The sequence below is a fragment of the Chlamydotis macqueenii genome, chromosome 9, assembly GCF_036417535.1.
Source record: "Chlamydotis macqueenii isolate bChlMac1 chromosome 9, bChlMac1.mat, whole genome shotgun sequence".
Taxonomy (NCBI): domain Eukaryota; kingdom Metazoa; phylum Chordata; class Aves; order Otidiformes; family Otididae; genus Chlamydotis; species Chlamydotis macqueenii.
In genome coordinates, this window is record NC_141564.1 from 8,192,982 (window position 1) to 8,219,133 (window position 26,152).

The 26,152-nt window shown below is 43.2% G+C and overlaps 2 protein-coding genes across 3 annotated transcripts; both read right to left on the reverse strand.

The window, feature by feature from the left end:
- Nucleotides 1–1,250: 1,250 nt before the first annotated feature.
- Nucleotides 1,251–11,802, reverse strand: LOC104486474 (coagulation factor X). Its single transcript, XM_086754191.1, has 8 exons — nucleotides 11,520–11,802; nucleotides 9,533–9,693; nucleotides 8,806–8,830; nucleotides 8,473–8,586; nucleotides 7,447–7,581; nucleotides 6,097–6,788; nucleotides 4,117–4,234; nucleotides 1,251–3,379 (listed from the first exon to the last, which is right to left on the reverse strand). Exons 1-8 carry the CDS (start codon nucleotides 11,608–11,610, stop codon nucleotides 2,802–2,804), a joined length of 1,914 nt encoding a protein of 637 aa, XP_086610317.1. The 5' UTR covers nucleotides 11,611–11,802; the 3' UTR covers nucleotides 1,251–2,801.
- A 2,480-nt stretch (nucleotides 11,803–14,282) lies between these two features.
- Nucleotides 14,283–25,673, reverse strand: PROC (protein C, inactivator of coagulation factors Va and VIIIa). 2 transcript variants are annotated; one of them, XM_086754192.1, is made up of 11 exons: nucleotides 25,628–25,673; nucleotides 24,770–25,008; nucleotides 24,040–24,200; nucleotides 23,591–23,674; nucleotides 23,059–23,219; nucleotides 22,064–22,088; nucleotides 21,415–21,525; nucleotides 20,571–20,711; nucleotides 20,094–20,203; nucleotides 19,340–19,457; nucleotides 14,283–14,953 (listed from the first exon to the last, which is right to left on the reverse strand). In XM_086754192.1, exons 4-11 carry the CDS (start codon nucleotides 23,655–23,657, stop codon nucleotides 14,385–14,387), a joined length of 1,302 nt encoding a protein of 433 aa, XP_086610318.1. In that variant the 5' UTR covers nucleotides 23,658–23,674; nucleotides 24,040–24,200; nucleotides 24,770–25,008; nucleotides 25,628–25,673; the 3' UTR covers nucleotides 14,283–14,384. The 2 variants fall into 2 exon arrangements, with proteins under 2 accessions (XP_086610318.1, XP_086610319.1); XM_086754193.1 differs by lacking the exons at nucleotides 24,040–24,200; nucleotides 25,628–25,673 and having other exon boundaries at nucleotides 24,770–25,033.
- Between the last annotated feature and the right edge of the window lie 479 nt (nucleotides 25,674–26,152).

Genomic DNA, 26,152 nt, shown 5'->3' on the forward strand with positions numbered 1-26,152 from the left:
GGATCTACACAGATTGGTTTTCATAAGAAATACTGACCATCTTCCACTCAAAAAGGATTTCATTTTTCATGAGAGCGTTGATGTAAAGTTCAAGAGAAGACCAGCAGACTCAGGACTAAGAATTCCAGCAGCTTCCAGCTAAAATGCTTGATGAAGACAGACAGCAGGATTTCTCTACTATTGATCCTCAATGCAAACAGCAAAGCCTGCTCTTGGACAACAAAGGGCTGCAGCTGAAGCGTGTTTCTGTGAAGTGTGACAGCATAGATGATAGATTGTTTTAAGCAAGCCAGACTTTTTGTAATTAAGGTTAGTGAGCCTGCTCAAGACAGCCGAGTATCAGACTGCCGGGCCCTTGTTTGGGTGCCTTATGCCACATTAGGTGGGTGGTTTGGGGCCTTACTGCAGGGCTTGATGCTGTGACTTACTTAATTTTGAAGTTTTAAAAGCCATGTACATTTTTTTTTGTTTTGCTTTGGTATTTGGGTAGCTCAAATGTGTGTTGCTCGGTAGCCCACTAAGGATTTTTCTGAAAGGTTTATATTTTACCAGTAGTAAGGAGAAAATTCCTGTCTCTGCCTTAGGGGGTAATGCTGCTATGTCTTTGTCCCTAGTGCTGCAGAAAGGCAGCAGAACTAAATTTTGTACCTTTGTTTCTTTACCTCTACCTCTGAAAATGTTTTTGTCTGCGGAACTTGCCTGCAAAAATAGGACTCTTCTTGCATGGTTTTGGGCAGTTGGGATTTCAGTAAGAAAGTCGCCTTTGTTTCAGAGAGCACAGCCCAGGTGCTGTAATGTGTGTTCTGTAATTCTGTGAATTCTTTGAGGTTGGGATTGTGGTGGTGGCTGACATAGAGGCACTTGGTACCTCTGGTGCCGGTAATGGAGAGAGAAGTACATGGTCACATTTTACATGTGCTCCTGTGAGACTGGAAGGGCCTGTGGCAGTAAAATTAAGCTGTATGCTGGGACATGAACTTGCAGCAAAAAAACTGAAGGAGGGGGCCTGTGCTGGATGGAGCCTACTGAAGGAATTCTGCTGGTAAGACTACTTCAGCTCCTCTTGACAGGTATGCTTATGGCACAGTGACCTCAAGTGTGTGGGGTTGTGTTGTGGTTTTTGTGTGTGTTTGTTGTTTTGTTTGTTGTTTGTTTTTTTTTTTTTTGGTGGTTGGTTGGAGGGGGAAGGCAGGGGTGTGTGTGGGGGTGGGTATTGTGGTGTGTGGGTGTGTGGTTTTTTTTTCTTTTTTTTTTTTTTTTTTTTATAGTTCTGGTATAGCAGTCATGGGGGACTCTGGGCTATTTTTAAGTCCTAATAGAAGTTTCCTTAAAGTACTGATCTACATGGTCTTGTGCAGTCCTACTACAGCTAAAAAATAATCATAATAGCTTGCTATCACGTGTTCTCAGAGGCAAATGAAAAGGTTCTGTTTCTTGTAGAGTGGTAGTGGACTTTTCCTCAGCTTTGTTCAAAGCCTTTTAAAAAAAAAGAGTGCCACTCATCAGTGTGAGTGCTGGGGTTTGTGTTGTTTTGTTTGTTTGTTTATTTTGTGTTTTTTTTTTTTTTTTTTAAATTTTCATAGTGAATTGTAAGGTCACAATCAAAATGTTTGACATGGGTCACAGAGACCACCTATTAATTGCAGCAGAGAAAGGCCATTCCATGAAGATAGCAGTGTATGTACTCAAAGGTATTAATCTGTTCCACAGGTATTTTATTTCACATGCATTTTTGGCATCAAGTACTTTTTAAGTATGAAGCTATTTATGATGTGTGGGGAAATGAGCCTCTTAGAGGGATGGGCAGGTGTACATGATTGATCTTTGGTTTAGGATGATAGAAGAATTGTTTCTTGCTGTAGTGGTGTGTGTTGGCTTTCCCCCCAAGTGTATTCACAAATATTTCACATCTGAATTAAAAAAAAAAAAACAACCTGGGAGAGGTAAATTGTGTACATGAGGGGATGGGGAGGTGTCTTCAGAATAAAGGAAAAAAAAGTTTTATTTCTTAGGAAAAAGTGAAAAATTGACAGTTGCGTTGTTTGCTACTTCTGCAGTTCTGTGTTTTGTAGTTCCATTTCTGTAGCACTGCCTAGAGCAGGATTGGAGGGGGGTGTGGGCAGGGGTGTGGAGCACATAGTCCATCTCCATGCTGTCCCTGAGGCACAGGAGAACACATTTCCTCACACCACTTGCAGCCCCTCCCTGTAATTATTTATTTCAGAATTCTACCATACAATCCTTTTATGCGGTAGCTGGGTGGAGTCCCTCTCAGTTTATCCAGTGCAGTTTGTAATAGATGTTTTTCTATCAGAAGACATTTGTATTGTAGTAAACTCAATTGTGCTTCAGGTAAGAGTTGTATTCAGTGACAAAACGTCACAGGTCCCTGACTGCTGTGTTCAGCACAGCGTTTCATACCCAGAGGACAGACACCACTACCAAAACTCCACTGCCTTTTCTAAGCAACTCATTCACACACAGGACTATTTGCCAGTTTTTGTGATCTGCATGTAGGCTTGAGTAACAGCTTTTTCTTTCCCTAAAAAAAAGAAACCTTTCTGATAGAAATTTACATTAAGAAAAGTTGCAGTTGTCTGCTTCATTATTTGCTGTGTAGTTTTTTCTTTATTATATACAAGTATTTCACTCACTAGTACTTGAATTTAACCATTTGTTCTGAGCCTCAGAATTTCTTTTAAGATATCTTGATTTTACATCATTAAGGACAGGAACTGCGTAGTATCTTAGACTGCTGAAACACTCTAATAATAGATTTGTTCCTGTTCTTAAAGATGCTATTAAGAAAAGTTAATGGAAAAGTTTCCCGAATCTCCTACACTCTCTACAATCTCTTTAATCCACGAGATGTAGTTGGACACTCTCGTATATACACCATATTTTCCTCTTTCAGCACAGCCCTCGCCCCAGCTTACAATCCCCAAGAGAAACCAAGTGTTGTGGTAAGACACTGTGAAGGGGCCACCGCTGTCCCCTTTGCAGGCGTCAGCAGCTTCGGTGCTGTAACCTGCGCAGAACATGTTGTCAGTTATGAGTCTGTCTGTTGACTGCTGGCACGTCTCCATGTTTACAATGGGCAGCCGGACTTTCATGAGGAAGCGCAGAGTGGAACCTCTGCTGTGAGTGGCACCCCACCCGCTTACCATCCCTATTCTTCCTTCTTCAGACAGCAGGGTGGCAAGGTTAGGGCTTGGAAGGCAGATGGGAACCACATACTCGTTAAAAACAACGTCACTGCTCAAGTACAACAAGGCGATGTCACTGTTGTAGTAATTGGAATCATAATGTGGATGTGTCCAGCTCCGTTCCACATCAATCTTCTGTTCTTTGAATTCTCTTTGGTATTTGTCAAAGTCTCCTGTAGTTGTGACAAGTTAAAATGTTAAGCAAACTGCAAACAGCCCGTATGGTATTGTCATGGGGGAACAGGAAGGATAGTGAAACAATACTCTGGCCTTTAATCCCAAGAAAGCACAGACCAAAACAAAAATGGGCTCTGTAAGAAGCTTATGCTGGAGATGTGATGGTGCAAATCGAGGTTACCAGTCTGCCCTTTAAGGGCAAAACAAAGTTGCTCAGTGGATGAATAGATACTGACAGAGACTGTGGCTGATTACCACAGGGATTTTGCCATAAATACTGCCAGTGCCGTAACACATTACAAGGGAATTGCTCTGGAGCAATTGCCGGCACTCGGAAGCAGGCAGCACAGCAGGAACTGGAATCTTAAGGCTGAGTATAGAACAGAATCACTCTTCTATGATTAAAACCCAAAACTGACTTGAGAGCAGACCATCACCTATGGAAATCCTTCTTCCTTCTGAGGTGTACCCTGAGATGTGCTCTATGCACAGCAAGTTTGCCAAAATGCGTGATAGAAAAAGATAAATTTGTGCCTTTTGCTCCCAGGTTCTCTGTGAACACAAAATGGACCCGCGGGAGCCCCCTTGTACTTAACTGTTGCGGGGAACATGAAGCGTTCTGTAAACCCGAGTCCGGCTGGGTGTGTCTGCTTCTCAGCCGTACCTTGCACACAAAGTGCATTTTAAGTCAGAGCTTCCCCCAGTATTTATACAATATACGAATGGTACTCACCTATGGTGACATGGTGGGGTCTGACGAGATCAAGGCAGTGAGCAGCAGTGACCACCCAGCGACTGCTGATTAAACTCCCTCCACAGAAACCAATATCTTTACTATTCCGGATCAAAACCTGCATGAAAGATGAGGAAGGAAATGTCACCAGGGCTGCGCTAGGTATGTGTGCACGCTGTCAGCCACGCTGGTAGGCTGCAGGCTCTCCATCTTGAAAATTACAGTTCTGGCAATAATATTGTGATGTTAAAACAGTAATAAAATGCTTGCACCATCTGTGACAGTAGAGCAGAATATTATAACGACCCAAGCTTGACAAAAATAAAATAGGATTAAAGCTACAGTGAGTGGGGGCGAATAGTAACACAAGGTGTAGCTCATTGGTACTCAGGTTAAAAGAGTGCAGTGTTTGTCTACAAGAACAAAGAGAGAAAAAGAGTTTTTTACTTTCCCAGTTGTCAACTGAATATGCAAATAAGAGTGGAGATTCAGGATCTTTGTTATTTTTCCATTCATTGGTAATAAAATTTGGAATGAGCTACAGAGAAGAAAATGGAAAAGTAAAAACACACTGCTCCGTGTTAGATATTTGTGTTGTCTGAGAATTATAAGCTCCCTTAATGCCTCAGCATCTCTTCAGTTAAACTCTTTGCTAAACCTGTTTTGTGTTACAGAGAGGGAAAAGCTTAAATTTTGGTACTCTGCATTTTCAGTGAATTTAATAAATAGTGGAAAAAGATGAGACTTGCTCTGGTTCCTGGAGTAGTGGCATGTTTTACGTAAGCCATTTTGACTCTGTTCTATGTATTACTGATGTTTTTAATTCTGTTCAGTGGTGCTAGAGCAAAACATTGATGAGTAGCAAAGAAAAATTACCTGAAAATTCTGCCTTGGGTTATGAAGAACTAAAATGGCAAGAGTTTGCAAAACCCTTTTTAAAAAAATACATGTATATAAAATGCAGGATCCATACAGATTGCCTGATGCAATGACAATTCAAAACTCCCTTGACGGTAACACTTTATTTCAAGAATAAACTGTATAGGGTAGGCAGCATTCAGACTACATTCCCTTCTTCCAACCCCAAATCATGTCTCACTTGCTCAGAAGCAGCTGCTGTTCCTCCTGGAAGCAGGTAAGATGGTAGAACCCCATGCACTTTAGTAGCAACGGCATTGCAGCCTGGAAGAGTGGACAATGACTGCATTGTCCACACAGCGTCAGCTTACTATTTTTCCGCCTGGAGACTACATCCTAATGCGTGACAGCAGTTAAATAGACTGACAGTAACCTGAGGATTTGGATCAGTCTGTTAACTTTGTCTGCACAAGCACAGAAACAGTAATAGCACACCGATTGTTGAACAGAGACAATATTAATAAGTGAAAAGTAATAACAAATACGGGGACACGCAAAAAAACAACCCCAAAACCAAGATTAAAAAAAAAAAAACAACCCGAAAAGATAATGGAAATAAAAGAAACACCTTAGGGAGGGTCCCCTACTTGCCACAGGCCACTGACTTTCACATTTGAGCACTCTCAGTTTTATCTTCCTTACCTTAACAAGCATGAAGAGCGCAGCATTCTAATGAAGCTTTTCGCCTGGTCATAGAAAATCTTTTGTGAAAAATACCACCAGCCATTCCAAAGGGAGTCAGTAGCACCGCTTTTCACCAAAAACATTTAGAAACAAAGAACCTGAGTAACAGGGCAGAAGCTCCGATTGACGTAGTTCAGGAGAGAGAGTATTAAGCTGTCATCACAAAAGCGCATCTGTCTAGGATAGGGGGAAGAATGATAAATAGGCAGCTAAGATACCTATCATCTGAAAGATCTGTAGAAGTTTGAGAAATCCATGTGGCTGGATTGCTCTTGACCTGAGAAAAAAGCTGTATAATGCCTTGATGAACCAGTGATGCTAAGGTCAGATGGCATTCAGGTGTGGTATTTTATGGCCAGACTGGAAGAAAAGTATTACCTGCCAGGGACAATGTCCACGATGACACAAAGTTCCTCCCGTTATCCTGGGGTTGTTGTGCTCTAAAGCAGAGCTGACGTTTATCTGGACGAACTGAGGTGTGTCTGAAACATTTTGCCTGCCACTGCTCTGATCAAGCCCATCATGCACAGTTTGAGTGGCCCCTGTTTTGTTCTCATCAATGCTCTCCCCTGTTTGGTTTTGCCCTGCACCATTTTCCACAATTTCCTTCTGCCTGGCGGCAGGCGCCGTGGTCCCAGTCTGCCATGCAGGGCCCTGGGTGGGCTCACTCCATGGAGCCGGGCCTCTCCCGGGCCTGCCAGGCCTGGTGGTCCCCTCCACTGCCTCGTGCTCAGGGACACCTGGCTCCTGCCCAGCAGCGCCAGCCCCCAGTGGCTTCTGGGTCACAGAGTCCACCAGTGTCTTGTTCCAGCTGGAAGCATCTCCTGCCACCTCAGTTTGGCCAGCGTCAACCTCCATGCGCACACTCTGCCCAAAGGCACCCTCTAAGGTCTTGTTTTCCCCAACAGCGCTTTGCTCCATCTCGGTTTGCCTAACTGTGCCCTCCGTGCTCTCCTTCCGCTTGGCCACACCGTCCCCATGCTCACGCAGTCCCCTCGGGGGCCTCTTCTGCCCCAGCCGCTCTTCCTCCAGAGCCTGCCTGGCTTTAATCAGCCCGCAGGGAAACGGTGCTGGAGGGAGGAAAGAGAAATAAAGCTTTGAGTTTAGGGTGCGTGGTGTTGTGTCAAACTCTAACACAAACGCAGCACTATTCCTGTGCCACAGCAGGATTCAACTCTCCTGTAAGAGCCCAGGAAGAAATCTGACATCTTGATGTCACCTCCCCACCCCGTGCCCCCGCCCCCTCATCATCTGTCCAAGGTGCGCAGAGCTCACTACTGAGAAACACAGCACACGGCCGCGCCTTTTCTGAGCCACAGGCGTCAGCCACCGCCAGCTACTCCAGGACAGAACCCGACCCCAGCGCTCCCCCTCGCGACAGGACGCCTTAACACAAAGTTTTAAAGGCCCCTGTCACGTCCCCTCACCTCCTGACGCTGCGCTTTAGCTTCGTAACTCAGTTAAAACTGATAGAAGTCCATGCTGCTGTTAGAAGGAACAGGCCCACCCCAGACTGCTGCCCCTTTGCCCAGTACGTGCTCACTGGATTAGAGAGACACTTGACTCAAAGGCACCTTAAATTTAAAATAAATAGACCAAACAATAAATAAGAGCTTTTCCACACACTAAGCGCGAGCTGCAGTAGCTACAGTGTGTGTAGTGAAGAGGAAAAGACTGTGCCTGCGAAGCTGCTCTTTACCGGACGTAACCGAGCCGAGCGCGCATTACCTGCTTGCACGCATCTCTTTCCATCCTCGTGCAGGCTGTAATCCTTCGCGCAGGAACACACCACGTGAAAGGCGCTGCTGCTGTCCCTGCAGTACTGCCAGCACCCACCGTTCTTATACCAGCATTCCAGCCTTTCTGTGAGGGGAAACGCACAGCCATTCACTTGGTTATCACCACACATGCACACAAAGCTTCTGGCACTATTATTATAGGAAAGAAGGTAGGAAAAAAAAAAACCTACTGGCAGGGAAACAGAAGGAACTACCTCTTACCGTACCAGAAAAGCCATGTTGATTTTCAGCAAACCAAAGCGCCTTATCTCTACTGTAGTTCTCCTGTTTCTACCATTTTATGATTTGTCAGCTGTCTTGAGGCCACAGCTGAGCTCTAGGCCTTTCTGCCTGCAGAGCAGGAGCAAGGAAGTGCCTGAAAGAGCAAACACTTCTAAATGCCTCCATCCATTTTTAATCTTTCTGCAAATCCTGATTTAAAGTACTTGGCATTTTGGTGGGGACCAAGTCTGCCAGAAATTGACTTTTTCATACATTTTTGCATTTAAAAAAATCCCCAATCGTGCTTAATCATTTCACTGTAAAAAGAAAATGGTCAACAAAAATAAACCTAGGAGGCACTTGCTGGAAAAAATTACTTATGATTCATAGTTTCCACCTCAGTTTGGCTTTTGCTGTAATTTCACACCTCTGTTATTTGCAAACTGGATACGGTATTTCAGAGAATCAAAAATCTGATAAGAGATAGGCAGCTTTTCTACTTCATTTTTCATCATTCGATTATTACAACTTAAATGCACATTTACTTATTTTTTGTTTAAGCTTTGGCTAATTTGTTTGATGCATCAATGTATGAATCTTAAATAACCGCCCAGCTGTGTCAGACAGATAAAGGAACCACTGATAACCTCAAGGAGAAGCCTGTGCCAAGGTTCAGCTCAAGCATCCAAGGAGCAAATTCCAGCCTTAATCTGTCCTTCACAATGCATGCCAATGTGTCTGCTCCTGTACTCACCTTTTTCACAGTTGTCTCCTCCAAATTTTGGGGGGCAGATGCAAAAGTAATTGTAGTGTCTTATTTTGCAGACTCCGCCATTATTACAGGGATTTGTACCACATGGATTTAAGCCTAAGAAAAAGAAACAAGGCATAGCATAATTCCAGGAACTAAGAGAAGCCTGGCTTTAAACTGGTACATAGAATCATAGAATGGTTTGGGTTGGAAGGGACCTTCAAAGGTCATGTAGTCCAACCCACCTGCTACATAATCCTTTGTATCCAGCAAGAACATAAGAAACAGATTTAAAAAAAAAAAAAAAATAAAAAAAATCAATCCTTTTTTACCTACCTTTGTAATTGAACCAAAACTCCATCTGCAAGAAGAAATTACAAATGAAGAAAACAGTCAATAAGTGGTCATACTGATTACTGAAGATACCGTTTAGAAAAATATTTTTAAGCTGCATCTAAATTAATGTTTTGACCAGAACCATGAAATACATTCTTGAAGCAGATCTCCTGATCATCACCACGCAGCTCATTTCCGTTTGCCTCATGGATCAGCCACAAAGTGCGTAAACTGGATGTGGTGGAATGAAAATTAGACTGAAAGCTGAGATCCATAAATTATCCGGCCAGTGAAAGGTGCGTGGCACCAGCCTAGGAGTTTGCAGTGACACCCCACCCCCTTCCCCAAAACATGTAATGAATGTGACTGCTTCCCTCTGCCAGGCCATTTCCACTGCGCTGCACCACCTGCTAAGGTAGACATCACCTAAGCAACTGGGGCTAGGTACAAGAGAAATTAGGCACCTCTGTCTAAAATCACCGTTCAAACTCCTCCTTCAGCAGAAGGTCCCAGGTAGAATGCCTGCATTGTCTTTAAGGTTTACATACAAACTGAGCACTCCCTTAGAAAGCAGCATCTCACAGGTGCCTGGAGCGAGCCATCCTGAGCACCAGGCTGCAGAATCCATAGGCACAGGCCTGTCAGAGCCATGCCCGGTGGCTTGGGAAGGATTCCTTACAGCTCACTGATAACCTTCCTCTATTTCTACTAAAGTGAAGTTTCTCACCGTTTTCTCCTGTGAATGGAAGATCTCCTTAGCCTCCTCAAATGAACACTTTTCCTCATTGCATTCTCTCTCCAAGTTCCCTGGACGAATCTCTTCTAGAAAATAGTTAGCACGTTTACGGACTTTGAGCACCTCGTGCGCTTCATCTTTTCTCATAAACACTAGAAAAAACAAAATTGAAGAGTTAATGCTATTGGAAGATCACAAACCGGCATCATTACAGTGACATGCTTTCCGCTAGGTAAACAATATAAAGAAGGGGGGGGAAAATCTGTGTAAGCAGCCCAAAGGAAAGTCAGTCTGTGTTCCAACAAAAGGCATCAGTAGTTTAAGCTTTCTTTAGTGGATAAAAAGACCCGCTACCAAGACTTGCAGATTAGCACAGAAATAATTTTTCATTCCACAAGACTTCAGTATTGCAGCTTGTTCTTTGGAGGCCGGTTATATTTTTCTAAATCTTCCTGATCCACAATGATTATTAGTTGCCTGGCTGGGTGCACATGTGGAAATAAAGCTGAAAGGTTTGGTTTGTATTTGGTGTCAGCTTTGTCAGATATCCAGTAACAGAGACCCAGTGCTTTCCAGGTAGCTACTGTGGCCACAACAGGACAGCCACTGCTCCTTCATTAAAAGAAATATATAAAGCATCCCTTTTGTGCTTATATTTAGTTGTCTACCTCCCTACACTAAGCTATCTGCCCTCCCGCCACAATGTCTTAAGAGCTATTACTGCCAATAAACAAAGGGTGGAGTGGCCAGGAGAGGGAACATGGCAGTAAGATCCTCCCCACACACCCCCTGATGCCCCACAGCAAGGCTTTGCTATGGCTCCTCTAGTTGAAGCAGAATGCTCCCAGGATTTTCCATCCAGGATGCGATGAAGGAAAATGAGGGCGCTCTCAGCCCTTGTGGATGTACTGACACCACGCGCCATCTCGCATCTCTGGACACTGACGTGCGGTGACAGAACGGCGCCCTGAGTCACTATGTAGAGCGGACAGAAGTTTTTACCTTTTTGTTACACCTCCAGAACTGAGGCCCTATATCCAAACCCCAGCCACCTGAATGTGAAAAACTGCTGCCAAGAAGTGTTTTAAGAAGCAAGATCACTTTGTAATCCTGACAAAGGCTACTAAATTCATACAGCAGTTCATTTAACAGTACTGCGTGTGCCTAGTCAGGTTTAGTGTCCCAGACAAGTCAAAAACCTCTGACAAAGAACCCAGTTTTGGAGATAGACCATGATAAGACACACGTCTCTACAGTTTCAGGATTAGTATCTATAACAATGACTGAAATTATAGAATGATATTAAATTGCTTTATTTCTAGACAATTAGAAACAGCAGAAAAAAGATCTCAGCTGAGAAAAGCTTTGGACGGATCCTGCTGTCTGGTAACGGAAAAAATGTCTCACTGATATCAGTGAAACTGCCCTTCACCACCCCAAGTTCTGGGGTCGTCGTTAAAGGATTTACCTATTGTAAGTACTATCACAGAGAGGATACGCCTGTTGTACAGCCTTCTGGTTTGCAGATATCAGCTCTACTTCTGCTCTTCCTCCACTGCAAGGACAGCCATCATGATTTGTCAAGTCCTGTGCATTCCCATGCCTGTTCTAAAGCTCTCTGAAGCCATTTCCAAACATTGCCTAGCTGTTGTAGTAAAATCAACAAAAAGTCCAAGAACACAAGTTGAAAGTGCCTAATTTTAGCTTCTCAAATTTGGCAAAAATAATTCAGATTTTGGGTTGAATGTCACAAGGAGAATACTTTTCAACAGGATAGTGTTCTAAGTAGGAATTTAAGAAAGGCTGATTTCTCCTGGAAATATATATATGAATATTTATTTTTCTTTTGTGCATTTTCAGGAAGCGCTTCTTCAACTCATAGGGCTTTGTGTTCAGAAAAGGAACATAGTTTCAGTTCAGATGCCTCAACTATCACAGTAAGACAGTTAAAGTAAAAATGTAATTCAGAAGTACCTACCTGAATACGAAAACTGACAGCTGCTGTTGATGGAGCACATCAGCAGGAGAAACATCACAAGTGAGGAACTGCTCTCCATTTTAGTGAGCATTCAGAAGACTCTGGCTTCCTACTGATTTCCTTCAGAGGGAAAAGAAAAATGGAAGTGGTATATTGTCACAAAACCAAGGGTGAATTAGCCTGCAAAAAAGATGAAGAAACAAGTGCAAGAGGATAAAAGATGACAGAAAGCAAGCAAATTCTACCACATTCATTTTCATCTGATTTCCATCGTTTCTCCAAGTCACATCGACGCTGCACACTACCACAGCAATCCCAGATGCTCACAGGCAACATGCAGAGATTGACCTAGCCCAGGATGCGGTGCCAGGTCTGAGCCAAAGCCCACAGAAGTAATAAAAATGCTATGATGAACTCGGGAGGCATAGATCAGGCCCAAATTGAGCAGAAGCCAGGTCCAGCGACAGCCTTGTTTAAACAAACAAGGATTCAGGCTGAGGTCTGAGCTGCACACTTCAGCCAGCAGTTGCTAACGATGGCAGCTGCTGTGTAATTACTGATGCTCTTGTCAAGTAAGACCGTATGTGCAAACCCCAATGAGGTAACCATCCACCACACACCCGGCAGTAAAAGTTACAAGAGAGAAGTTTGTATTTCTTCATATTACCTTCCCAGGCTAAATAATTTACCAGGATTTGACAACACACACCTCTTCGCTATCTGTGTCACTTTCCAAAAACACAGCATCCAGAAGACATTAACTTTACATGGAACCGTGCAGTTATACTCACTTTTTCTTTACTTTTTTTTAGAGGAAGACAGGAGAGAGATTTGGATATACACCAAGAACAGCCATGAGGTCAAGAGGTTGATCATTAACCAGTCACAAATATTGACAGAGGAAAGACAGCCTTCTGATTCTATGAAACACATTTGCAATCCAAAATAAGAAGAATACAGTGTGTGTGTTTCTACACACATACATGTGTGTATTAAAAAAAAACAACAAAAAAAACCAAACACACACCTTAAAAGCATTCTCCAACAATAAAAGCCACTATTTCGCAACAATGTTCTTCAGTAAAATTTTGATTTTTTAAGGGAATATTTCTGACACTCCATCATCTTTCAGTAGGTAAGACCAACTGATCTGGAAAATACACAAGCTGCTCTGTAAACATCTGCTGCAGAGCTGTGAGTGTGTAGGATGACCCACAGCAGTCACCTGCAGGAACACAAATATTGCCCTGTAGTAGTCACAATTACTCACTGACATTACGATTTCTGCCTTTAATTAGACCCATGTTTTACTGGCTTTAAACACAGCAATGTTTTTCCTTGTAATTCGATAGGTCTGGCAACCTGAACGTTCTCAGCATTGTGTATTCTTGGTGCAGGCGCTGGCTGGAAGGCTGCTGTTTAAAGCATTATTCTTTAACGTTAATTGATCTTTAAATCTAGTCCCAAATAAAAACAGAGAGGGGAAAAAAGAGAGACAGAGACAGCGGCACAGAGAGATGGCAGAGTTCAGCTGCAGCTTACCTCCAACATGGAGCCCTTAGCCTGCCTGAAACTTCTTTTATGCATGGATCAACCTCAGCACTTGCTTAATAAGCATGTAAGCAGCTTGTGAGTCAACAAGACTAAGTCCACGAGTGTAAGAGGTATTAAACTTCTTTGCTGACAGCATACGAAATTTCTTGCAAATCCCAATACAATTTTTTTTGTACCTGAGGTTTTTTTCGTTTAACAATCTCATCACAAGAGCAGACTGACGTTCTTCACTGATCCCAATATGGGTCCAAATCCTGACTGACAGGTTAGAAACATGTATCACTACAGCAGAGTTGGTTGAACCTTTTTTTCTATAAGATTCATTATAATTAGCAGGCTTAAGCGCTAAGCTTAAAAACAAGCTTAAATTGTGATTCTATTAAATTTCATTTTGACTATTGCTACTCCCTATGAACTTATTTGTGCTCTGTAACCTTATTTAATCTACTGATAGACACATACACAGAGATACAGATGCAGCATACGCGCGCAGATGTATTTATCAGGAAGAATTAGTAATGCTGATACAGCCTGCAGCTGAGTGCACTCACTAGAACAGGAATGAACAAGTGTTTGCTTGGCTTGCTAATTAGAAGAGATTTACAGACCACAGGGTGAACAGAGCATGCAAAAGCTTGGAATTAAATCTCTGGGTTTTTTTTAATAACAGCAGAATTCCCACTGACTTTTAAGGAAATCTGGGGGGTAAAATCAGCATTGAGTGTGCAAGGATAGAAAATATGGAAACGTTCTGACCCGCCAAATCAACTTAATCCGTGAGCAATTGGGCAAAACGTGAATGAGTGGAGGCAGTGATGATATTAACATTTCAGTGTGTTGAAAGAAAAATTACACAAACACAGAGCAAACCAAAACCGTTATTGTGGGTAGTATGTTGCAGTAAAGTCAAAATGACAGGACTGTATCACTACACTGATTTTTAAAACACTTTTCGCTGTTCCCTCCTGCTCCCCGCCCCAACCAATTCAGTCATTTTACACTTCAAAGATGGAACTATCTGACCACAGACTGTACTGTTTTCTACAATGCTGTACAGCATCTCAGTGTAACAGGGTATTATTTGTTGCCTGTAAGGGCTAAGGGGGACCATGCTACAAGTAAACAGCATAACCTGGAAACTAACCAATGTAAGCAAGAAAAAACAAAGTAGTAAAAAGAAATAAGTACCAAGGAAAACAGTACACGAGGTTAACATATACTCAATATTTAATACTGAAGATCTGACAGTACATTACACTGCACACTGTCACTAGCACATTGCCACAACATTCCAGGCCCTCAGTATCAGAATCAACCCTTCCAATACGCTGGCATCTCATCTATGTGGTGCTGGATCCACTCAAGATACTGACTAACTTTGGTGTAGACTCCAAATTTCTCCTTTCTTCCACAGCCTTCGCCCCAGCTCACCAGTCCTACCAAAAACCAAGTATTCTTATATCTAGTGATCATAGGGCCTCCACTGTCCCCACTGCAGGAATCTTTTTTGTCTCCTAAGATCCCAGCACACAGCATGTTGTCAGAGATAGCAAATCTCATTGCCTGGGCACACTCATTCCGGGGAACCACAGGGATTTTAATGTAACTGAGGAAAGTAGAGTAATTGTTGTTAACATCACTTGTGCTGCCCCAGCCAGTTACCACCATCTGCTTCCCATTTCTTGTCAGCTCCTGTTCTGCCAGGTCACGGGTGGGAAGGCAGATAGGGACCGTGTATTTGTTATACATCACGGGCTCTGCCAAGTGCAGCATGGCTATGTCATTATCGGAGGTCTCCTTGTTGTAATTTTCGTGGCTCACATGTTTATCAACCCAAATGGTTTGCTCCTCTGCCTCAGTACGGAAACGGTGAAATTTACCTGGAAGAGCAAACAAGAAGATGACAGATGCTACTGAGCCTTCCTTCACCAAAGCACCTGGATTACACTGGGCTTTAGGATTGTACTTCACATATTTTTTGTAATATAGACATTTGTTCACTTTATGTTATAGGATAACAGTGTTCTTACTAAATGGACAAATCTGTGAAGTTTTCATATTAACCTAAATCATGAACACGTACAGTACTAAATTAATTAGTACCCTAGAGGTATGGTCACCAGAGAAAATGAAACAGCTGTGTATCGCCCTGTTGCGTTGATATTACAGTACACTTGTACAACTTGAGAGATCGTCTTCAGGAGGAAAACAATCTTTGAGTCGGCACTAAAAGCTGCGAGAGCAAGCATACAGCACAGCAAGACATCTACAACAGCACATGAGCTTTATGCTGTATAACCAGCACCTCAATGACTGAACTTCAAGACTGGTAAGATGAAGATGACTGACTGGTAAGGCTATTCCTTTCTGAAATCTTGCATCTGTATTTTAAGGAATTTTTGACTACTTAAGACTTCTCAGTTGTTATTTGTGTTACATGATCATGGCCACTTTGTGGGCCAAGCAGTTGTGGAACAGGAAGCAGGAAACTAAGTTGAAAAGGGCCAGAGAGGCAAGAACAAGTCCTTTGTGATACACTGGAAAAGGAAAGACAGAAACAGACCTCTGACAGGCTGTGAAGAGGTAGCCCCAAGAATAATTATCAGTGGCTGTCACATTTCTGAACTGTGCTGTTGGTTAATTTCAGCTTCAAACAAAGGCCTACTTCAGCATGTACTTGATAAAAACACTTCTCCAAGAGAACTGTCCATTACACACATGCAAGCTGCAGGCACCCATCGAAGCACACGAGGTGGCAGGACACCCAGGCTGACACCTCACATCTGCCCATGCTGCGTGTGTGTGACCAAAGTGTCCTCTCCTTCTCGGTCTCTCTATACGTGAGCTGCAAGTTGCTCTTTATCATCACCTTTTCCAATGTGTGCTTCACAATATTATCCTTCAGATTTGTTCCCCCCTCACCCCACATTCTTTCAGTCTTATTTGAATCCCTCTAGATTAAAATAACTCTAAAGCCAAGTTGCTCTGACTTTGTACGACCAAGGTCTTCTCAAGTCACTTGCTCCAGTGTAAGCTCCCCTGTGCTTGAGCCTGTCAATGACTTATTGCAGTTGTTCGTCTTTTTTTCCATAAAAGAGTCAGTGTCTCCAAGCATAGAGACTTTATGATCCACAATAGTTCCAGAAACAGATTCTCAAAAGACCCTCTAAGTCCAGCTTTGGATCTTGGACTTCCAGACCAATTCTCCTCTTGCTCCTCTGCAGACAGCCAATGGACATTGCATATGTGGCCACAGCAGACAGCTCAGACGGCTGACACTGCTCTGACAGGCACCTGTATTAAGATGGTGACAATGGCCTGCTACCCACTCTGCAGCCTGTGGCTGGGGGCTGACTGGCAGATAAGGGGCAGAGGCTTATTCCTGTCTTCACAGATACAAAATTCTGCTTGAGGCCTCAGAAATAACTCTGGACTCGAACACCGTCAGATCATCTCCTCTGAGGAAGGCACTGCCAGGCTTCACATGCTCTGTATACAAGCAGGGCTGTGAACTGTCTGTATCCTGAGACGCCAAAGAACAAGCGGGTGACATCTTTCGCGCTTGTGCTACTGCGGCAACGGCTCCCAGCCCAGGAGACGACCTTTTTGACTTCTGGTCAGGAATATTTCCTTTCTCTGTTGTGTTATCCACCCCAAGAGTTTCAAATTCCAGAAGTCCTATCCACACCTGGATGTATTGAACCTAGAGGCTGCGTGAAATGCATCTGGTTCCTTCTACACAATAATACAATAATCCTTCTAACATCATAATCTCGTTGCTAGCAGAAAAATATTACCTAGGAAGTTCTACATAAACAAGGAAGTGAGAGACTTGCTCTCTGAAGGGAGAGACAGTATTTTGAATTTAATCATTACATTCACCTGTCTGCTCTGTTTTCTTGGAGCTCTGAACACACTTCTGGATGCTTTTAAGTTGGAGGTGCAGGAACAAGAGCCAAAACCATGAGACTTGGGTTGTTCTCTAATCCATCTTCCAAAACTTCAGGTACTCCGAGATCTAAATTTTCACTTCAGACACCAAAAAGCCACGCGAGTCCTGCTACAAGACTACTCTCCCCATGCTCATGAGTGCAAACCCAGACGCAAGCTTCCCCTCCAGTTTTGCTCTTACAGACAGTGAGCAGAGAGCTGCAGCAGGACGAGTCCAGAACAGTGTGGGGTATCCCAGCTTGACAGGAGCAGATCGAGTATCACCTCTGCAGCCTCAAAACACACACCTCCATTGCTGTCACGGAGCTCACACCTGCCCCCATAGACATGGAAACATCTCCATTCAAAACTCTGCTCCAGGTATCTCACTAGATGTCTCTAGAGTTTACAGCATGCGTTTTTCTGATGAGAACTGCTTTTCTGGTGGCAATAAAATGCCCAAAAGGTACATGCAAAAGGACAATCATGTAATGTTAGGCTGGGTGTTAAAAAGGTTCCCTTCTGCTTCACCTCGAGTATCATTTGGAGAAGAATCTCTCCTCTCTCGGTGAAGTCTCAGGCTGTAGTCATCTCACTCCTGCACACACACTCCCATAAAACAGTAAGGACCCTTCTGTGGTTTCCATCTCACCACAGCAATATTGCTCAAGAATGAATGAGAAGGGTTCTCCTTCTTATGCGTCACAACTCTCAGTCCATGAGCACACACTCGCTTCTTCCTCTGTTCATAAGGAAGGGTCTTTTGGGCAGCTAGGAGAGTGAGAGAAATCCAAGCCCCTGTTGCTGATCATCCTTACACTATAAATGACTCTGGATACTCATTCCAAGGTTATGTGTGAGATGTCCCTCGAGTTTCATTTAAGCCAAAAAAAAAAAAAAAAAAAAGAAAAAAGTTTTCTCAAATCAGGGTTCTCAAATGCCAACACTTTTCTTCACCCACTGAAAATTACTTTTTGTTTGGACAGCACAGGACTCTCTTGACAGATCCCACTCCTCCTTTCTTTTCTGCAGAGACAGCTCTGGGCATGCCTATCCCAGCTGAAGAGTTGTCAGATTGCACAGCTCTCTACCAAGACCTGCAGTATGAGACCAGGGTGGAGTAATTTAAGTGCAGCCTCAATACTTCCCCTAGTTACTATTTTCCCACTAACTATCCCTTTCAAGTTACGCTCAAAGCTACATCTAGTACTGCAGAGCATTCTAACACCATATCTGATGGTTACTTTTTCCGTAAACAATTCCATGATCCTTTACCAAGCAAACTGCACAGGTTTCTTCTTCTTAGGCCTCACTGAAACTACATACGCATATGGCCAATCACTTAAAAGTGAAGAAAACGACTTACTAGTAACTGGAACTGCTTGGAGATGTGTAGTTTGTATGTATATTTCCAAACTACCACACGCACTCCTACTTTGATGTCTCTTGGTGGAAAAAGTGGATATTCTGGCACTAAGAGGACCCAAGGGTATATCACATGCCTTTCCATTCATCCTTTATGTTGAACGATGGAGGATGTACCTAAACACATCCATCTGTATGTGTCTTATTGTCTCTGTTCCCAAATGCCTGCACATCCACATTGTATTTGGAACATACATATAGAAAATATATTTCCAAGGCTATGGACACAGACAACATATGTGCAAGACTTTCCACAATTACTGGGAACAACCTATCTTTTTACTAACGGAGAAAGAAAGCACTTGCGCTGTTATGCCTCTGTCACCAAACATAGATATAAAATAGTAATTTAAAAAATTGTACTTAAGCGTGAATGGAACACTAATTATTTCTGTTAATTCAGGAGCAGTACTGTACTTGACATAGATTTTCTCATGCTTAAGAGCAGCAGTGCCATTAAAGGCAGTGTTGCTATTCTGCAGCATCTCTCCCCTACTGAAACTCTCCTAAGCAATGGTGTTCACATGTATGAAAAGGCAGGAAGAGGCAATATGACGTTCTCCTCCTGGCGTCAATACTTTTTTTTTCAGTATTGGGATGACCTTGAATATTTTCATCACCAACCACAAGCAGAACAGACTAGGTCTTTCTACTTAACAGACAAGCAGCAGTGCTCAGAAGACATCAGCTCACTTCCACAGTAAGGTCAATAGTGGCTCAAATTGAATCAGATTTTTACTAAACTTTTTTGTTTTGTGCTAAGATACATATTAAATAATTCCTAGACAACCTACTCCTACAACCAAGAAGGACTTTGTCTTCACAACCTGCTGGTCTTTCTCATGAGATTATAAACCTTGGGAATGAAAGACTTACATTTAAAAAACCAAGGACAGATCTTTTTTCCATACCAAGTCTTACTTTGAGCCCCTCTTCTCCCTCAGTGCAGTGTGCTGCCGTTAGGACCCAAGATGGATGGATGAGAACACCCCCACACAGAAATTTCCCTTTGATATTTTGCAGCATAATCTGAAACAAAAAAGAGAGGTCTGATACTGGATGGAGCATGGCTCACAGAATATTGCACACATTCATCTTTATGGTTGCAAAATGCCTAGATGCATCAAGCACCAAAGCATGTCACATTCACTGAAGCCAAAGCTCTACAGTGGGACAAAAGCGTTACGAATAAGGTATCCGTGGAATGCCTACAAAAAAGTTTCAAATATTCTTCCTGAACGAGGGCTGGCTTCACCTAAATCAGTATGGGACAATGCTGGTCACCTCACACTCCCACCATAAGGCTGTTACAGCAGCTGGAGCATGTATCATGCAGAACAAGCTGCATTGATCAAGTGGCCTTCCCTACAATGGAGCAACAGAGTAGGCAAGTGTCATCACTAAGCTCTCTCTTGACATCGTTAGCAAGGTAAGGTAAAAAACTTTGCAAAAGTGACCAGGTCAAGAGTCCTAACAGGTAATAAACTATATTTTCCTGTTACTCCAAATTTTGGGTTGCTTTTGAAAAAGCTAAGCTAAGGGAATCTTTGCTTCACGTGACACCAACCACTAGTAAAGTAGGAGCTTTCTGGAGCAGCTAGGCAGGCAGAGCTGTTCAGGAAGAGCCTGAACTGTATCTGTGGTGAAAAACTCTTTTCTCCTTACCTGCCAAGGGCTGTCTCCCCTTCTTCCTACTTTTCCCTCAATGAGCCGAATATTGAATCCCACTTCGGCTTCATTGTAGTCCATTTTCACTCTTCCACAGGGGAACTCCACTATAGGAGATGCAGAGAAGTTAACTAGCAAAGACCAGATCACCCAACACAAAACCTCTTTCTAAAGCATTCCCTCCATCTCTCTAACCTAGGCAATACTACTCAGTGGCTTCGTGGCAGTTCCTCAGTGCTTTGCAGAGGAGGCAGTTTCCCAACTCCTCTGTATGTGTCCATGAGGCAAACAGAGGTTAAAGGCCATAAAGTGGATATGGAGTTGGGAAATGCAGGCACAGAGTTACTCTGCATGGAATGGATGTTTTGAAAACCAGAACAAAGTACACTGCAGACAATTCTTCCCGTAAAACTCTTCTACTGCACGTTTGAATAATCCTCTGTCAAAGATGGACTAAGAACATCCTCCTCTTACCTACAGGCTTGCACATAGTATGATTATCCATCAGCTGATATCCAGATGCACAGCTGCAAGAGCGGCACTGGTTGGCTGGATCATCCCTACAGAAATGTTCACATCCTCCATTATTGACAGAACAGTTGGTGTATTTGACCTCTGCAGAAAAAATGAACAGCAAAAGATACGTGAGAAGCTGGAAAGCCAAAGAGTCACAGGAAGGTAAAGCGGCAAAATGACATTGTGATTCAAGGGAGCAATAGTTGACGATGGATTTGGGATGACAGTCGTGGGCTTTAATGGCACTTGAGCCCTGAGACAGTCAATGGACCCTGGCCCAGAATAAGGCAGTGGAGAGATGGAGAAAACAGAGATTACTGTCAGAGCCAGACTGGAGAACAGAAAATTCACTGTCACCGAGTGCAAGTCAGACAGTACAAAGTGCCGATGACACAACATACACACTCATTCCGGAATATGCTATCCAGCTTTTGTCCAGGAAGAAACTGTCACAGTAATGACAATCAACCATTTGCAGTGGATTGCTTTTCCCCTGTATTGTAAACAAACCAACCATCATCCCTGTGCTCACAGTTCTAAAGTAACTGAAAACCCTGCCTTACAGATTTCCAGTATTTTTGTAAAATTTAGGTATCTCAGAACTCCAAACCTCTCCCATAGCAACAAAGTTCATTTTGCTTTAGATAAGCGCAGATAATCCTTTTGCCACAGAATGAAGCAAAAGAGAAACCGCAGTAGTAAAGAAAGCAAGTATACTGTACAATAACCAAAGTGTCAATCCCTATTACACAGGGATCCCTGTAAACAATGCTATTTTGTAGTGGATTAAAGGCAGCGTTACCATAATTGCACAAAACTCCCTCCCAGCCTTTGTCACAGATGCAGGAAAATTTTCCAATACTGTCCTTGCAGACCCCATTGGAACAAGGCTCTGGGTCACACTGATCTCCATCTGAAACAGAGGCAGGAAAACAGAGTCCCTGAATCATACAGAGCTCACAGATCAAACACTGACGCGAACAGACCCTCCTCAGATTCCCAAGCATGATCCATGCCACTGAATGGTGGTGCTGGCCCAGAGACAAGGCTATTTGTTTGGGTTCTGAATTACAGATGTAGAGTGAGTGGAGCGGGCATAAGGGGAAGGAAGAGCAAAACCTGAGGCAGAGAAGGCAGAGGCAGGTTACTGCAGAAGTGAAGAGCAGGGGCAGGGCTCCTCTTCGGACCATGTCAGGCAGGGTTAGAGTACCAGAGAGCACTTTTGACCAGTGCTTTAGATCTGGGGAGATGACTGATGTTAGGCACAGACGCATCTCAAGTTTTTTTTATGAAGGCTGCTTGTACGATAGGACAGGAAAACATTCTTTGCACACCTCATATAAAAAAGAATGAGAATTTGAATCAGTATGTGATGTACAGCAGCAGGAAGGCTGAGTACTAATTACTCTTGAGGAAACACAGAAAAATTATTAGGAAAGTCTTTTACTTACCTACGTACTTGCTCCAAAAATCTCGCTGTGGAGAAACAAAACTTACATTAAGTCTAGAGTCATATTTTTCACAAGCAAGAGATTTAAAGTGTGTCATGGTCTTGGCCAACAGAGCGCAGCACCCCAGTCAACAGCATCGGTCTTATTTTTCTCGACAGTGCGCTGACTGGCAGTACAAACCAACAAAATTGGCCAACCTGGACACTAATGCATTGCCCGCACTCAGCGCAGATCCCCCTGCCCCGCTTGCAGACCCACCAGCACCACAATATCCCCACAGCTTCTCTGTTTTCTTGTCAGTTACTGCCAGGTAAGTCACCTGTGCTGTTGAGCGCACAATTAGTTTGTGTTCAGTTAGACAAAACACAGGCATTCTGAAGAAAGACCACCCTGGGGTCTGAGGGACAGCAAGGAGTGGTTTATCCTATGTGGTGAGTTTATTCTGCTTCATGCAGTAAGAAAAAGTCCAAGCCAATACAATTGGGTGTGGAAAGGGGCAGGAACCAGTGACGTTGATTACAAAGGTAGTGTTCAATTGAAAAGATCATGTTTAGAAAAGGAGAGAGGACTTAGTGACAAAAGAAATGTTTGTCAGGCACAGGTGGGAGACTGGGGAGATACAATGAAAGGCAGCCAGAGCTGGCAAATGGACAACAGAGGGCAAAGGACTGGGAGGACTGGGAAAACTCAGTGGCAGCAAGAATAGCCAACGAGGTCAAGCAGGGATTGGGATTACCTGACTGGGACCTAAACCTCACAACTAGGTCAGGTGGGATGTGCATGAGCAGCCAAGTTTTGTGGCCCATACAGATTGTAACTTGACAATCACTGTAACACAATTACATTCAAAACCATGCCTACACCTTAGAAGTCAGGAGTGATGCATGTTCAGTGCTGACAGCAAGATCTCCTATGCTCTGGACTGAAATGCTTTAAGAAAACAAACAATTGATTGGTTAAGTCCCACATTTATCCTTAAAAAAACCCCAACTTACTGTTGCTTCCTTGGTTTCAAATATCTCACTGGCCTCCTCAAAGTCACACTTCTCTTCAATGCACTCACGCTCCATGGAGCCAGCTTTGAGTTCCTCCAGAAAAGAGTTTGCACGCTTCTGGATTTTCAGGACTTGGTTTGCATCTTTATTGCTGTAAAATACTGGAAGCAAAAATGTGAAAGCACAAGCAGGGAAAAGAGCTGGCTGAAAACTGGTAGCGGTCCTCCCCAAAGGACACTTACCAGAGCAATAACCCCTCTCTAGCACAGAAAGAGAGCCTGCCCTAGAAACCATGGGCTGCCAGAGCTCCAGCCTCTGCTCTGTGATACTCTGACAGCTTGCAGAGCTCATGAGGGCTGTGACCACACAGCCATCACTGCCCAGCACTGTGTCTGTGAATGTCTGCTAAAGGAATTCAACCCCCCCTAATGGGAACAATTCCAGCCACTCCCTGTCACTGACAGTGGAGCAGAAAACGCACCTACAGCGACTGGAAGAGGAGTGAAGGGTATCTCTAAAAATGAAAACTTACTTGAAGTACTACAGACTGGTGAAGAGCAGGCAGCCAGCACCACCCCGATGGTGACGAGCTTCCACATACTGCAGCAGGAGTCTCCTAAAGAAGAGAAGGTAGGTGTGAAGGGGAGTGAACTGCTGAGCTGCAGACCCCCATGCTGCAGACAGCTTCTATTCAGACAACTTGGCTAGCTCCTTCACTTGTTCTTCTCAGAGCAGCTCCCTCACTGAATGCTGTGTTGTGCCATCACTTTCTCTGATTCCAGCTCCAAAGCAGCCGCCCATTAGAGGCCCTCCAGACTGGTTTGCTAGTTCCCTTTAACCCATCAGCAGCTCCCCTAGAACACTCCTTGTCTGCCCCAACATCCTCCTTTTGTCACCAGACATTTTTGACAAGCTTTATGCTTCATTAAAGCAAGCTGTACTTTGAAATCTCAGAAGATACAACACTTTTGAAGCACTTACTGCTTTATTCAGTGTGAATCAGTGTGATCTATTCTTCCGCCATGAGCTCTGCTGGAACTTAGTTAATCCGTAACTTCAGATATTTACTCTTTGGAGTGACATGAAGTGCTTTCTTTTTAGTCATTAAACAAACAGTGCTCAGAGGGAGCTTGACAATTTACCTGCATGCAGGAGAAAAATGAAACAGCTGAGGCATCCACTCTGCCTTTTTCAAATCTGTTGGTTTTTTTTTTTCTTTTGATTCTCTGGCAAGCAGAAATGGTTATATTTACTTGTAAACATAACCACCCAGTGCTGAGTTCTCTTCAGAGATCCTACCACCTTCTCATAGCACGCAATTACCCTAAAGGGATAAATATTGCTATTTTTAAGAGTACTCCCACTTTACTTTCTCATCAAAGGTTCCACCACAAAACAGCCATGGCAACTAACCCCACTTACAGCCATGAGCAGGCAGTGCCTGCCCCACCAGCTGCCTGCTGTAAGGAGGCAGGGCAAGAAGCTTGTACCAGCACACTGCATCTTTTGGTGCACTGCATTAGCTCTCATCAGCACAAAATCTGCTATGGAATTTGGAATATTAAACATTTTAGAGAAAAAATACAATTCTTTTCAGAAGTTTTCATGCATCAGAGATGGGACAAACCAGTGTGTTCCCATTCTCTGAAGGCAGTTCTTGCAGCAACATCTCTGCAAGCCATACAGCTCGTGACATCTTCATACAAATTACCTGTGCAACCATGCGTCCTTAGGGGTCCCTCCCTGGAGAAAATGCCACTGGGTGTTGGCAAAAGGTGGGATCTCAACTCACATCCAGTGACACCGTTGAGGAGGGCTCTGACTGCTTATAAAACTTTCTCTTCTTTTTCTCTCACAAACTCGGCCATGGACTTCCTTGAAAATTATAACCAAGCTCTCTTTAAACACACCAAGGTTTATGTTTCAAAGTTCATCCAGTTTGGACTTGTGCTAAAAAAAACCCAACAGATTGCGGCATCCAAAATTACAGTTGGGGAAGACGTGTGCACTGTGAAGCTCTATTGACATATTCTTTATCCTCAATTCAACCATTTGATAGGAAAATTTCAGCTGAGACTAATAACACACTTCTGCTGAAAATAAAATTTATGAAAGTCTCTACTTGAAGTCAGGAAACATAAAATAGGAAATTTAAAAAGAAACAAGTGTAGTACCATATATTCCATGTATCACTTATATAATATTTGTAGCTGACCTGGCCATCTAGCAACATGCAGAAATATGTATTTTAAGAGCCAGCACTTAGGCTCTCAGGTAATTATATGAGTCCAGGCGCAGGGGGATTCAAGAAAAGGTGCTCCAGGATTCTTCAGGATCTGCCCAGTTTTGTATACCAGGGAACCATTGCAATCTAAACAATTACAATGTTTGGCTCCCTACTTTCTAGTTCACCTTTGTTAAAAGAAGGGGGGGGGGTAAAGGGAAGAAAACAGAAAAACTTCACGAGAGATTGGCAAGACAGAGGAGGCTCCACATAATTTTAATTAACACTGTGGAGAGTTCTGATTCACAGTGTTACGGACAGGCACCGAAAATCAACAGAAATAACCTCCCTGAAGTAAAAACGTATGACAGATCTTTTGGATTTCACAGCTTAAAGATATTCCTCCCTTCAGCTTGAAGGGAAAGAGCACATCAGACTACATCCTTTGTTCTTGGTTCCTCTCTGTACAAAAAAAAAAAAAGCCAAAAGCTTTGGTTTTGCCTCTTCTACAGGAAAGCTTCTGGGAGAGCCTCAAATGTGTTCTCAGCCTTTAGCTTCTTAGCAAGGAGTGCTGAATTGCTCTTCTCAAATTTTTCCAAGTGGAAATTGTAATTTAAAATGTACACTTCCATAAATTAAACAAATTGTAGACAGATGTAAATTTTGATAGAGGAAATGAGGCAGCAAAGCTACAAGGCCTCAAAATCACAGCTTTTCAGCAATCAATCTTGTGTTGCATCCATCAGTTCCTTCTACTTCACTGTAACAGCTTTTAATTTGTAACAAGCCCAAATCTGAACAATTCACCAAGTAATCCAAGCACTATGCCTACTTCCTATATGCACACTGGAGCTTCTCCCTACCAGAGCA

Coding starts and splice junctions, on each gene's coding strand:
- PROC (XM_086754192.1), bottom strand. CDS start 23,657: ATGTGGAAGCTCGTCACCATCGGGGTGGTGCTGGCTGCCTGCTCTTCA. Junction 23,220..23,590: donor ACCAGTCTGTAGTACTTCAA/GTAAGTTTTCAT, acceptor TTTTGCTTCCAG/TATTTTACAGCAATAAAGAT. Junction 14,954..19,339: donor GGGGCTCAAAGTAAGACTTG/GTATGGAAAAAA, acceptor TTGCTCTTCCAG/GTAAATTTCACCGTTTCCGT.
- LOC104486474 (XM_086754191.1), bottom strand. CDS start 11,610: ATGCTCACTAAAATGGAGAGCAGTTCCTCACTTGTGATGTTTCTCCTG. Junction 8,587..8,805: donor GTTTTGGTTCAATTACAAAG/GTAGGTAAAAAA, acceptor TCTTTTTCTTAG/GCTTAAATCCATGTGGTACA. Junction 4,235..6,096: donor GTGGACATTGTCCCTGGCAG/GTAATACTTTTC, acceptor TCTTTCATGCAG/GTTTTGATCCGGAATAGTAA.